The sequence below is a fragment of the Cyanidioschyzon merolae genome, chromosome 10, assembly GCF_000091205.1.
Source record: "Cyanidioschyzon merolae strain 10D DNA, chromosome 10, complete genome".
Classification (NCBI taxonomy): Eukaryota; Rhodophyta; class Bangiophyceae; order Cyanidiales; family Cyanidiaceae; genus Cyanidioschyzon; species Cyanidioschyzon merolae.
In genome coordinates this window covers 355,975-369,448 of record NC_010136.1, presented here as the reverse complement: position 1 = coordinate 369,448, position 13,474 = coordinate 355,975, and the positions used below count along the sequence as shown (strand labels likewise).

Sequence of the window (13,474 nt, the reverse complement as noted above, 5' to 3'; positions counted from 1 at the left end):
TCAAGGCTACTCACGAGCGCAGCGATTCATCCCATCGGATTGAAGAGGACGGAAAACTCGACGTCGTCCCGTAACGACTTGTTTGAAAGCACATACCGAAGGTTCACGGAACCTCTCACGCCAAATGAGGGATTCTGCTCAAAATTCAAATCCTCCTCTTTTCGTTCTCGTCGTCGAAACAAAGATCTACAACAGCATGATTCGCCTCACTAGTGATACTCACCGAGGCTGCTGTCTCGGGTGTTTGCATAGAGCAGGGTCGTGGCCCCCGGACTTGTATCATCGGAGCGATCGGTCCCAGTGGAGAATACGTCAACGTTTTGCACGAAGCGAGCGTACGCGGATCGAAAATTCCCGGCACGATCTCCAGTTCGGGTTTTCCTCCCCGTTCTAGTTTCAGCACGAACGACATCGTGTTCCACAGATCATCTATCGAATGGAATCGCGTGCGCTTCCGCTTCCTAGAGCAGAGTACTGGGCGAAGAAATCGTTCACAAGTAGCCCGTTATCTTAGAGTATGGCCCCTGACACGGGAACCAGGGAGCGGGGTCCAATGAAGCCTCCTGTCCCCGTCCACCGCATATATCGAGCAGGAAAGGAAGCGTTCACGAGTCTCGAAGTGGCCCTCGAAGAAAGCGAAGGTGTTTTGGATCTCCGAGGGACACATGACCACAAATGAGCATCGCTGCTGTGAAGAACGTACAATGGATTAATTCGAAGAAGTCGAACATTGCGAGCGATGCGCCGATCGAGCACTTTTTCTGTGCATAAAACGCGTGAACACCAGCCTCAAGCAGCAAAATCGGGACCAGAACGCTGAGGTGAACATCGTTTAACTGTTGACAACGGATCCGAAGCCGCAGGAAAGACGGGCGTACTTCTCTCCGGAGACAAGACAGAGGGAAACAAAACAGTTGAAGCAGAGGCTGACGAACGCCGGTGATGAAGACTATGATTATGACACATACTCTATCGAGTACGCTCGAAGTAGCCAGATGGACTCGTTCTGTTTTATTCAAACGTGGATATAGTAGATGCACGCTGCTCTTGATAGGAGGCGCTGGTGTGCATAGTGCTTGCCCGAGTCACCAACTGGCTCGCCAACGCGCGTGTCAGTCCGTTGTCGCTGGCCCCGGCTGCATGCCGTACCAAGACATAAGCGGCTCACAGGGAATCACACCACCTTGGCTTCGTGTACGCAACTCCTGTGACTCACACACACACACACACAAAGTCGTTTCTACAGAGTCCGCTTTGGCTAGAGGATCACTGCAGGCTCCCTGAGGGAGCACATCTTCGAAACGTCACTATAGGCGATCGAGGACGATCATTCGCATTGATTGCAGTTCTGGCACCTGGTGTTCCTCTGTCTGAGCCACAACCCCGCGAGCGCCGACCAATCTCACATTCTAGCCTCTTGGCTGAAGGCTGCGCAATACGGATGGGCGTGCCGGCCCAGCGTTTCATCTACCTCCTCGCTGATGGGTACCGAGCCAAGACCCGCGCTCCTATACCGCAACGCAATCCGTATCCGATGGCGAATGTGAGACTCTATGGCCAGAATTCTTCCTAGCAGTTAGATTTCTCCAAAGCGCCGTGCCGCTTCAATAGGGTCCCATATGCAGCCTGCCAGAGCGTGCACTGACAACGAAACCGGATCCCGCGTCAGGTGGACCACGCCTCGAGCAGCCGCCCTCAGCGGAATGATAAAAAAGTGGTCTACCCGCGTCCGGTGTCCGCACTGGCTCTCTTCACGCTCTTGCGGATGCGTACGACAGGCTCGGAGCATCATGGATCGTATGGAACGACCAGTCTATTCGAAACAATGAATGGGTCTTGGAACTTGGACGTATCACGAAGTATGATGGATGCTTTCCCGAGTGCCCAGTTGCAACGCGCACTCTAGAATCCAGGCACATTGTCTGGGCCCTATCCAACAAAATCAGGGATTTCATCCGCCAGGCACGCATGCCTGTGGATCAACGCGCGGGACACGTGTCCGATCGGTTGGAAGCGCCTCCGCGATTCTCGAAGGCGCACACGCATACGCGATCCCGTATCCGATTCGTGTTTTGCGTTCGCCTCGAAACGGACTGCATGGCAGTGGAACACACGACCTCAACAAACCTATCTAACTGGGACAACTTTCTTAACTTAGAATCTTGTTCTCAAGACGAACAAAATGGTGAATGGGAGGTACGTTCGGGTATCATACCTACTTCAGGGCGGTTCGAGACGGACTCGTCCACCGACTTTGGTGGGTGCACTGTCGCCGCGGAGTCGCTGCCACAGTCGCCTCGTGCTGCATCATTTTGTTTAGAGGACACAGCGTGGAGTTCTCGCGACATGGGCATTGGAGACTACCTGTTGTTATCTCGGGCACTCAGCGATCTCGCGGTCGAGAATCAACGGCTGAGGGAACGCGTTCGCGAACTGGAAGCGCTCGTGTGCGCGCAAAGCACTCGCACTGTGGAAGCGAGGAGCTCGCCAGACAACCCGAATGAGGCCGCGTCGCAAGCTAGCTGCGAGACAAACGGAAAACCTCCGACAAATGGTCAGCGAATGATTGTCGGTTTCGCTTGTGTCACCAAGTCGGTGCTGCGAGAACTCGCCTCGTTCTTGACTATCTCGAACGGTCAACTGGGCTGGACGGGAGCGTCACAAGTTGGTACACCGCCACCGAGTGAGAAAGAGGACGCGAAAGGGTATCTGTTTTCGTCTCCATGTACGGAATCGGAGTCGATAGCGAAAGGCTCGACGAGCGAGCCGGGCTCAAGGTGGCGCTCTAAGAGAAGCCCATCAGCGGATGACCGCCACGCACCCGATGTGCCGGGCGCGAAGCGCGCCCGGCACGAGGCGAAGAGCAGGGTGTCTTATTGTGCCGCAGCACGTTTTGCGGCGAGCGGTGCGATTTACAGCATCTTCTTCTTTTTCAGTCTGGCGTTGCTGCCTCCTCTTTTCGATATGTTGGGGTTTGCATTCGAGCCGTGGCTCGCAGCATCGCGCACCCTTGCGCTGCCCGCAACGTAGTCGCGCGCTTTCATATGCTCATGGTGTCGAACGGGAATCGGATAGAGACGGCGTCGTACAACCTTGGAATTCATGTTGGTACGCGCGGACGTCTAGTTTGCAAGAGCAAGCAATATGAAATGAACAGGAATTCTCGGGATACTTGCGTGATGTCCGTGATGAAGGAAGAGAGCGCAAGTCATCCGCATGCGCACCTATATTCTACGAATTTCAAACCACGAACATCGTCGGGAATGGATGTCCAATCCAGCGATGCTACGGCTTGCGAGCGCCGCAAAGGCGCAGCACTGGCGTCTGCAGCCCCTGGCACCACCGGCAACCGCATACGTATGACGCCACGGTGATTGACAAGGTGCTTGCTGGGTCGTGGATACTGGGACAGCACGCTTCGCGTCGTGGGCATCGCCTCGGTCAGCGCTTTTGTGTATAAAATCCACCATATCGAGCTGACGGATTTTTAGACTGTATCAGACATTGCATAGATATTTACCGTGTTCATCACAAGTGATTTGGCGACCACAGACGATCTCGTGTTCGTGTCGGGAGGCTCGGGCCGAGGCAGCGATTCGCGACGCGTCTGCGTTTCCCTGCAAGCGACTCGTCCCTGACGCTAGAGCTGATGGATGCGCCCGTATTTCGCTAGTTCACGCGCGACTCCGGGTACTTGATGTTGCAAATCCTCTGTCAATACCGAATCGAGTCGGTGCCTATGGACAATCTGGTTTTGGAATCGCGCCGGACTGGATCGCCTGCGCGAGCTTCGATGACGAGTTCTGCAGTGCCAGGCTAGTCCTTTTCTTGGACGCAGCCACCTTCCTCAAACAACAGGCAACGTTCCGCAACACTTTATTCGAGTCGAAGAGCGCCGGCAACACCCTTGATGTTGACGATTATTCTCGGAGAACGCACTCGCATGGCAGGTTTCAGCGCAGTCGCCTTGCAGTTGGATTCCCCGCGAAACCGCGAATGCACTGCGTCGTTGCGAAATGCAGCGCGACACTCGAACACGGCTTCGTGTCGATGGACTCCAGAATTATCGGCCTCGAGTTATCGAATCTGTAACAGCATCTATGCAAGGCCGTCAGAGGTCGACTTGAAACCAGCGCACACGTGACGACCTCCGCACGAGGTGCTCACGACTCGTGATGCACCGCCGCGTCAGTGTCCACGGGCGTCGATGGCGATACCTTCGGTGGTGTTCGGGCGCGCCCCGGCTCCCGCAAAGTTACAATTGGCTCCGGGTACTGGTCGCCCAGGGTCACTCGAAACGCCTCTTGCATTTTGCGATTCCATTTCCATGGCGTTTGGATCAGAGCGTTATCCACCCAGAAGAGCTCGGGGCACCAGCGCTTTGTGAACGTTGCCCGAGGATCGAACTCATACGCCTGCTTCAGCGGATGGAAATAGCGAGAACCGCTGCGCGGATCGTTTCCGACTCCCGCAAGATAACACCAGTTCCCCCAGTTGCTACATGGGTCATAGTCGAGGAGCTGTGATTCGAACCATTCGGCGCCAAGTCGCCAGTCCAATCCCAGGTCGTTGATCAGGAATGACGCGACGACCTGACGCGCTCGATTGGACATAAAGCCCGTGAGCCGCAGTTCTCGCATAGCGGCATCAATGAAGGGAACCCCCGTACGCCCCTGGCACCAGGCCGTCAAGCGTGCATCTGGCGAGACGTCCTCGCGCTGTCGTACAACAGCGGAACGCGCTCCGCTTTGTGAAGTTTTAGAGGCACCGCGGACGCCTCGCAGACCCCGCCGCTTAAAAATTGCGTTTCCATGATGCACTGCAGTAAAGCGGAAAAAGTCTCGCCAGAGCAGTTCGAACAGCAGCCAATACGTGGATTCATTGGATTCCACGCGGCGCTCAAAGTCCCGCACTGCATTGTAGATCAACCGCGGCGATATACAGCCATGGGCAAGGAAGCAACTGAACTTGGAGGAGTAGTCGGGTCCCTCCAAGCCGTTCCGCGTTTCCTTATAGCTGGCGAGCGATTGCGTCTCCCATATCCAATCCTCGAGGCGGGAAAGCGCAACCGTCTCGCCTCCGTGAAAATCGTAGCAGGCTCGCGGGTCTGGATAGGGTCGCATGAGCAGCAGCTTGGGCGGCTCAGCGCCGATACGCGTCGCCTCAGCGGGATACTCTATGGGCAGGGCGCCAGACCAGTCTATGGTATTGAAGTTGCTGGCATCGTCTGGTAACAGTGTAAGCACCTCTGGACACTGCCAGGTCTCGCGAACGGTCCAGCTTCGCTCTACGAGTCGACGGAACGTCGTGAATGTATCCGGGAAAACGCGATCCACTGCTGGTGTACCACGAGTTTTCGGAACTGGTGACTCGGCACGCCTGCTGATGTCTTTTGCTTTGCCTGGGAACGGGTACGGTAGGTCTTCAATATGCACGAGTGTTGCGTTCCATACTGCATGGCACTGGACGGGCGCGGAGATCTGGCCCTGGGCGGCAACTTGTGCAAGCGTCCTAACGAGGGCATTTTCAGTGGCGATCTCCTCCTCGGTGACCTCCTTGCTGAAAATGAGATGCTGCACCCCGAATTTTTGCACTAAGCGGGGGATGACATCCACCGGTGAGCCGATCTCAACGATTAGCTCTTGACCACGACTCCGGAGTGCCTGTCGCAGGTCTACGATGCACTCCCGCAGGAAGTATGCGCGATGCTCACCAATGCGGAGGAAGCCTCCAAATCGGGACTTTCCGAAGAAGTAGCGCTCATCAAACACGTAAACACAGAGCAGGCTCTCTGCGCGGTTCGCAAGACGTAGCGCTTCGTTATCGTGCAAACGGAGATCGTTTCGGAACCAGAGCAACGCGGTGCCCGGTAGAGAATCAGGCCAGCGTTTCGAGTCTGTCGGGAAAACGAGCGAATCAGCATACGTCGTTCCCGTATTCGGGAGCACTTTTTCCGGTTTAGGTGTGATGTCGGTGAGATCTGGCTCAAAACGCCCATCCAAATCCCAGCCGAACCATTCCCACTGAACCGCGACCAGTGGTGTCCGGTGTCGCCTTGAGGCTCGCTGGCGAGTCGCTCGAACGCCAACACCGTCACTTATTGGGTGCAGGGCAGGCCGCAGACCCCGCTGCAACTGTCTTGTCCCGGAGTGTGCAGGCAACACAACGTACATGGCGTGTCTACGGTGCTCGAACGCCCGTTCACAGTACCTATCACCAACGCGTGCCAACCGATGACCTCTAGGTTGCGGCTGCTGCGATGATGGCGCGCCCTGGCTACAGTCGTTGCGTCTGCCGGTGCTGTTTCAAGGCTCGTATCAACAGAGGTTTCCTGTTGCTTCGGCGAGCATCGACTTGATCTGACCTCGTTATTGAGCAGCAATTGTCTTATTTCGGTCACGCTGCAAACAAGGGCGTGATCGACGTCTCTACTTGCTGAGCACCGCTCCAATGAAAGCGGAGGCTGGCACGTCCGAGTCGCGCGTCGGCACGCTTGAGGCTTTCCCGTCCCGCGTGGCGTACTTTTACGACCATGACGTCGGCAACTACTATTACGCTTTGGGACATCCAATGAAACCCCATAGAATGCGAATGGTTCACGAGCTTCTTATTGCTTACGGAGTTCACGAGAAACTGCAGGTACTGCAACCGCCTCGCGCAACGGAGCGAGATCTGACGCGCTTCCACTCCGACGAGTACATCGAGTTCTTGCGGCGCATCACCCCGGAAACCGCACAGAAGCAGCTGGACCAATTGCAGAGGTGTAAGTTTTCATTTTCGCACTGATGAAACGGTTCGCGCGCCGGCTCTTCACTGATGACAACCAGGCTTCCTCTACCGAGACCAAAGAGGCTGGATGCAACGAGGGCGTACTCCGGAATCCGCAACCGCTAGCTCGCTGAACGTGAGTAACGGTTGTGCTGCCCAGTCTGAGAGGAGCGCCAGCGAATCGCACGTTCGAGCGCGTATACCCCAGAACTTGAACTAACCATTTCCGTCAATTAGTTGGCTTGTTTGAGGATTCCCCCTGTTTTGATGACATCTATCGCTTTTGCCAGATAAGCGCCGGCGGCTCCCTAGCTGGTGCTGCCCGCCTGAACCGCGGTTTCTGCGACGTGGCTATCAACTGGTCAGGCGGACTGCATCACGCGAAGAAAAGTGAAGCTTCCGGTTTCTGTTACGTCAATGACTGCGTGCTGGCGATTTTAGAGTTGCTCAAGCATCACGCCCGCGTTCTATACTGTGACATCGACGTACATCATGGCGACGGCGTCGAGGAGGCGTTCTACACGACCAACCGGGTGATGACGTGCTCTTTCCACAAATTCGGGAACTTTTTTCCTGGTACCGGCGATGTGCGAGACATTGGATACGGCCCTGGAAGACACTACGCACTCAATTTCCCATTGCAGGACGGTATCGACGATGTCTGCTATCGCGAAATCTTTGCTCCGATCATGTCCAGAGTGATGGAATGGTATCAGCCGACCGCAGTCGTGCTCCAATGCGGGGCCGACTCCCTCAGTGGCGATCGTCTGGGTTGCTTCAACCTGTCGCTGGACGGACACGCGCAGTGCGTACGTTTCTTCCAACGCTACGGCGTCCAGTTGATGCTGCTGGGTGGCGGCGGCTATACCATTCGCAACGTGGCGCGATGTTGGGCGTATGAAACGGCGCTCGCAGCCGGTGTCGTTCTCGATGACATGATACCCTACAACCCATACTATGAGTACTATGGACCGGATTTTCGATTGCGAATTCGACCAAGCAATATGGAGAACCTGAACACGCCGAGTTACTTGCATCGAATGATGGTGCAGTTGCTCGAAAGTTTGCGATCGCTTCCGCACACACCAAGCGTTCCCTTCCATTCGGTCCCGGCCGACGTCATCAGCGATCCGTTGCTGCGAAAGTTCTCAGCTCCGGTACCTCTCAGCGATGACGAGCATTCCGTCTGCAGTTCAGACTGGGATGATTAGAGCTGGGCAAGTGAGCACGGCATTTTGGCGCCCTCTATGATCCGAGGCGGGCACACGCGTGCCAGGCGGATCGCGGGTGTGCAGTGCTCGCACGCATCGACCGCATCGCTGGACACGCACACGAGAGGGATCGCGCGGGGGGCGCTAGCGCGAGCACCATCGCTACGGCGAGCTCGAGAGATGATCCTGAGGCAGCCGCTGGTTCACGTTATGCATGAAATGCGGGCTGGCGGCACCTTCCGTAGGGGGCGCAAGCCCGGGACAGATCTATACAAACTTGCCAAACGCGCTTGTCACTGCGAGCGTACGTTTCGTTTTACGGCCTATGCGGGTACATGGAAGCGGGTTTTTGTTGTATGGTGTGCAAGTAGCAACACCCGTTGACGACATCGCATGCTCTGCTGCGGCCTTGGATGCACAGTTTCCGTAGCGCATTGGCGCTGTCACTGCGTGATGGCGCGGCAGGCAGTGCCAGCGTACCTTGCTGATGCTGCTGTCGCCGTTGTTACGTTCTGTTACGCTTTCCGTGCTAGTAAAACCGGTGCTTTCTCCGAATGAGTCGTTCTGATCCGGTTGCTGGAATCCGCAATGGTGCGTGGCTGTTCCCAGGTCGCTCTACAGCGCATATGCTTGCCCTGAGTCGTTCACTGAGGCACTGCCTCACAGCGAGTGCGAATATGAGAGCGACCTCTAGGCGCTTCCAGGCACCAGCTGAAATGCACGCTTTGCACTCGTTCGAGGGCTCTAGTCCGCTCCACAGATTTCCCGCAGCCAGCGTCCATAGAGCGTCATGATGCGTGCCCGTGCTGTATCATCTGCAGCGTTGCAGGCTGCTTGATATTGGCTCGCTACGACATACATTCGGATCATTGTCTTTTCCCATTCAGAAACGATGCGCGAGCAGCACCCAGCTGGAATGACAATATCCGATACGAGGCCGGCACAGAGATAAACTTGCGGCATATGTTCTTCCGAGCTGGGTGCAGCTCCAGCTGGCGCTGCGCTCGCTCCGGGCGTCGCTGACGACCCTGGGGCAGTGCCCCGTCCAGTGGTCGCCCCAGGTTCCGAGTAGGGAAGCCGCAGGATCAGTGGTCGTAGCCAAGCCATCTCCGCGCCCTTCTGGGGATGCAAAAATACCTGAATCTGTTCTGCATAGAGCGTTAGTTCTTGAGCAGGTACGGCAACATAGAGCGGACCCGGCGGAGGCGCCGTTCGCCGCGCGACGTACGCCTGCACTTGGTCTCGGAGGATCCTTTCTACTGGCTTTCGCTGGGGCGGCAGCAGGAACCCGTGACCCGAGCCTGAAGCAGGGTTCGGCTCTTCTCGACCGTTGTCGCTGTGGTTTCCGGCATCACTGCAAGCAATGAGCGGGCGCGACACAAAGAGCACCCATCGTCGCGGCGCTTTCTGGGGCCTCTGAGCGCCAACCGGCACCCACATACCTCTCCCCCGGGGCTGAATTGCTTTTCGCGATCCCACAGCGTTTGCGAGAACGAAAGAAAGACTCGTATTATGGCGACAGTCTTGCTCGTTCAAACTTGGTGAACGGTGATTCCGTCCAGCCTAGTGTAGCTCATTTTGCAACTCGGTCAACGGGAGCGCGTTGCGGTCCAGCTCGTGTACACTGCGCTCGCCAAGCGGAAACCGCACCAGAGCAATGACTGGAGAGCCGAAGTTGGAACGATCGGACGGCCCTGCGGATGCTCCATCCTCGTCAAGCGTTTTCCATCCACCCGAGTCCAATGGAAAAGAAAAACTGAACTGCTCGCTCTCTTCCTGCCTCGAGATATCTCCGAGTATTTTTTTTCGGGGGACGTACAGCGTCGATATTTGACGTTCAGCAATGCGGGCATACGGATGCATACGTAATTCTTGGGGTTTCGGTTGTGTTGTTTTTGGCGAGGTTCCTTCGGCGGTTTGGCAATAGAATTCGATACGTCATTGTCATCAAATGATTCGCGATGCCTACAAATAAAGCTTCGTAAAATAACCCGTGTCATCGTCCAATGCATACGTACAGGTCGCCATTCTTTTCTGTTCCCAGCGCATACCAAGGCCGGACAAAGCATGCTTCAAGTTTCCGATTTGTCTGGTCCATGGCACCTCGTATTCTTCATGACACCGGGAAGAGACACAACCTGAAGGGGGTACGCCCCAGATGGACCACCCGTTCCATTTCATTCTAAAGAGGATGAAACTTACACTTGAAGGCTACGTGGTTGCCATTAGTGACCAGCGAAGAGACCGCTCTTCCTGAACAGATGCTTTCGCGTTCCACCCACTGTGGCATAGGAATTTCCTCAAGAACAGGTGCTAGATTCCACTGGCAACGCCGCAGGAGTTGCGCTCGCCTGAGACTCTGGCTAACGTGCTGGAGACGCGACGTAAGGGCTGGCGTCCTGCAACACTATCGCTCCAACACTGCACATCCTTAAGGATTTCTGTTCCATGAATGTTTTGAACTGGTCTGGCAAAGGCCCTGGCAGTTGCACGACGCTGGCCAATACGCGTGAATCGAGCACTTTGTTGACGGCACAGGAAACGCGTGCCGAACCGAGCAACTCTCTGTGCTGGATATACTGCACTTGCAGACGCCCAGCTACGCAGCAAAAGGTTGCACGTTCAACTCGAACGCTGACGCTGGCGCCGCAAGACCAAAGTTCTTCAGTACCTGCGGGTGGAGCCAGCCCATACTCCCGAGCGCGAACCGAGCCCCGTTGGGCCGCTCCACAAGAATCGTCGCTCGTCGACCTGGAAAGAAGAGGTCATCGTGACAAGCTTTTGGGTCCAGTCGGTAACCTGCATTGTATCCCAAGGACTTCAAATTCAAAGCAAGTATGATCCGATCGAGAAGATGCTTCACGATCTCGAAACCTGCGCGGACGTCACTATAAACTGCCGCAAGATGACGCTCATTTCGGGCTCCGGTCTCGCTTTTGGAATCAAGCAGGACGACATCACCGGTCTCGAAAAGGCGCAGAGGAAGCGGCGCTTCCCGATGCTCGCGAAGTGTCTTCAACAGCCCCACGAGAAGACTGGTCCGGCATTCCTCGAATTCTAGAGTTTTGGGATTATGTAGACGCACAGCTGGCGACTGTGCATCGCTGCGTTGCAGCATTTCGGTATTTTCAGCGTGCGACACGGTTACCCAGGTTAAAACCTCGAAGTATCCCTGTTGCGCGAGCTCGCGACGAAGATGATCTGTTAAGCGCTCCAAGGGTCGCCACTGCCCGACTGGCACACAGGGAGCAGTGCGCTCGGGAACATGATCGAAACCATAACTGACGCCTACGTCCTCCGCAACGTCACACGGATGGAGGATGTCGCTCCTGAAGACTGGTACCTGAACGTTGAGGACCTGATCGAATGCCTCGTTTTCCACGACAGACACTAGGTGCAACTGCATGCGCTGAAGGTGACGTTCCAGCTCCGATACCGAGAGCGAGACCCCCAGTAGCGATTGTACGTAACGCGCAGAAACCTGCATTTGCGCGTCCTCGACCCACGGTGTGCATAGCGTTTGCGAATCGAGCACGTTGGCTTTGATCGCTGCAAGCCTATCCTCCGGTAGCGGTTGATCGTAGTGAATCGTCACTGGCTCCACATAAAACGCCGGCAGACAATACCGGGAGAAGGAGGCCACGATGACGGTCAGCGCGGTGGTGAGCTTCACTAGGTCCGTTCCAGTGCATTCGATCAACATATTTCGCGTGCTAGGACGGATTTTGGTTCGATCACCATTGATGATAGGCGGGAGCGATAGCACCTGATCCTCGCTATCATGAAGGAGCGGGTACGCCTGTGCACCTTCCACGAGCGGCAGGTAGCGTTTCAGATGCTTGTCGAGTCGGTAGTGCTCTATGATTTCGAGACCGCTCAGCTCGCGCTCAGCGGCCAATGGTCGAAAGCGAATCTCTCTGGGGTCTTTCACCGTGTAGGTGCAGGGCCCCTTGACAGTATCGAGGTCGTGCGTACCGATCGCGACGAGCGCACGGCGACGACCTAGGTTTTGATGAAGGTGCTCCTGTAGATCCATCAGCGACTGATACCGCAGCGGATCCGATAGGTCTATACCGCGCAGCACTGCAGCCACAATGTATGGGCGCAGTGCATTCGTTCTCACAAGGATCCGCTCCCGCGGCTCCGTTCGCTGCAGCAGAAACGCAGCTGGTTTATCAAGGCCGCGGAAGACGCGAAGCGCCTGCACTAAGCCTTCGAAGCACAACAAGTCTGGACGGTTTGCCGGTACCTCGATTTTTAAACAAGCGACGTGCTGGTCTAGAGGGCCTGCGTAGTTTTCGACGTCGTCGATGGAGTCTGACCAACCAGAGCGAGCGCGCTGGCCGCCGAGCAGGTCGCTCAGCGGCTCGTCCTCCACGGTTTCCACTTCTAGACCATACGAGAAGCAGAGTTGCTCTAGCGCCGCTTCATCGAGATCAGAGTCCAGTGCCTTCAAGAATCGATCGCGTATAACTGTTACGGTTGGCATAGACGGCTGCGGTACGTCGTCGAGCAACAACTCCAGCGCAGAAGCCCGCGTGTACTGATCGCCATGCGCCTATGAGCGCGCTCTGCTAGAACGCTGCTCTGTCGATGCATCGTGGAGCGGGACAGCGGGTTCCTTTCATGGGATATGGGAAGCGGGCATGCTATACATCAATCATGCGGGGTACAAAAAGTCTGGTGCGAAGCGTTCCGGGGATCGTGTTTGCTATCATTTGATCAGGCCCTGGCACGCGCCGAGTCAACAGTTAACCAGAGCTTGGTCATGATGAGGTGCTTTCATGTACGAACCATCCATGGAAACGTGATCCGGCTTGTATGCGGCTCAACGGCCTCGATGGTTTCCTTTTCGAAGACCTGTGATACCTGCGGGTGCGTTGGTGGTGGTGGCGGTGGCGGCGACAATGTCCTCCGCTCCGCTGCGTCCATGACAAAGGGCATAGCTCGTCGTCTGATGTTCCGAAGAGTATTTACTTTGGACTCGAACGTAGCCCTTGGGAAACTTTCGGGAATATCTCTACGTGGGTCCGCGCCTTGTATCCACGAAACCTAGGGCGCGCTTCTGTTTCCGGCATCTACCTCTGTGCATCACATTGGTCCTTTCGCGAGTACACCGGACGACGGCTGGAAAGACACCGCTAGCGAACGCCTTTTAAAAGTCGAAAGCAGTCGCCGGCAGTGCACAGTTGTGGCGAGAAACTTGCCCCAGACGAAACGTCTCCAACTGATGTGCAGACGCTTCCCCGTCTTTTTGGACCGGCCACCTTCTACTGGTCTCAAGTTTTTCTCATATAGTTCCACCTTGAGACGTTGCCCAACAAAGTTCTCTCGCGTCCACTCTGCAGGTCTTTTCTCCATCATCGCACGTCTTCTTATTTTGATAGCTGCATGAAAGTCTCTATTCACGAACTCCATACGTTTCTTGCCATCACTGGTTGTACTCACTGATGCAAGTAGTCCACGAACGTTCGCCCTCCTTTCCATTTGCTCTT

General features: G+C 55.8%; 4 protein-coding genes across 4 annotated transcripts, besides 1 other annotated feature; 2 read left to right on the top strand and 2 right to left on the bottom strand.

Moving 5' to 3' along the window:
• Positions 1-2,097: 2,097 nt before the first annotated feature.
• CYME_CMJ131C (hypothetical protein) lies at positions 2,098-3,030 on the top strand (the record flags this gene model as incomplete). The annotated part of the gene is made up of 1 exon (XM_005534810.1): positions 2,098-3,030. The coding sequence occupies one exon, from the start codon at positions 2,098-2,100 to the stop codon at positions 3,028-3,030; it is 933 nt and encodes a 310-aa protein (XP_005534867.1).
• Positions 3,031-4,163: 1,133 nt separating this feature from the next.
• Positions 4,164-6,173, bottom strand: CYME_CMJ130C (probable cryptochrome DASH; the record flags this gene model as incomplete). Its single annotated transcript, XM_005534809.1, has 1 exon — positions 4,164-6,173. The coding sequence occupies one exon, from the start codon at positions 6,171-6,173 to the stop codon at positions 4,164-4,166; it is 2,010 nt and encodes a 669-aa protein (XP_005534866.1).
• A 277-nt stretch (positions 6,174-6,450) lies between these two features.
• CYME_CMJ129C (histone deacetylase) lies at positions 6,451-7,979 on the top strand (the record flags this gene model as incomplete). Its single annotated transcript, XM_005534808.1, has 2 exons — positions 6,451-6,763; positions 7,006-7,979. 2 exons carry the CDS (start codon positions 6,451-6,453, stop codon positions 7,977-7,979), a joined length of 1,287 nt encoding a protein of 428 aa, XP_005534865.1.
• A 2,599-nt stretch (positions 7,980-10,578) lies between these two features.
• CYME_CMJ128C (phenylalanine--tRNA ligase beta-subunit) lies at positions 10,579-12,468 on the bottom strand (the record flags this gene model as incomplete). The annotated part of the gene is made up of 1 exon (XM_005534807.1): positions 10,579-12,468. The coding sequence occupies one exon, from the start codon at positions 12,466-12,468 to the stop codon at positions 10,579-10,581; it is 1,890 nt and encodes a 629-aa protein (XP_005534864.1).
• A 646-nt stretch (positions 12,469-13,114) lies between these two features.
• Positions 13,115-13,474: part of a sequence feature (repetitive element) that runs on past the window's edge.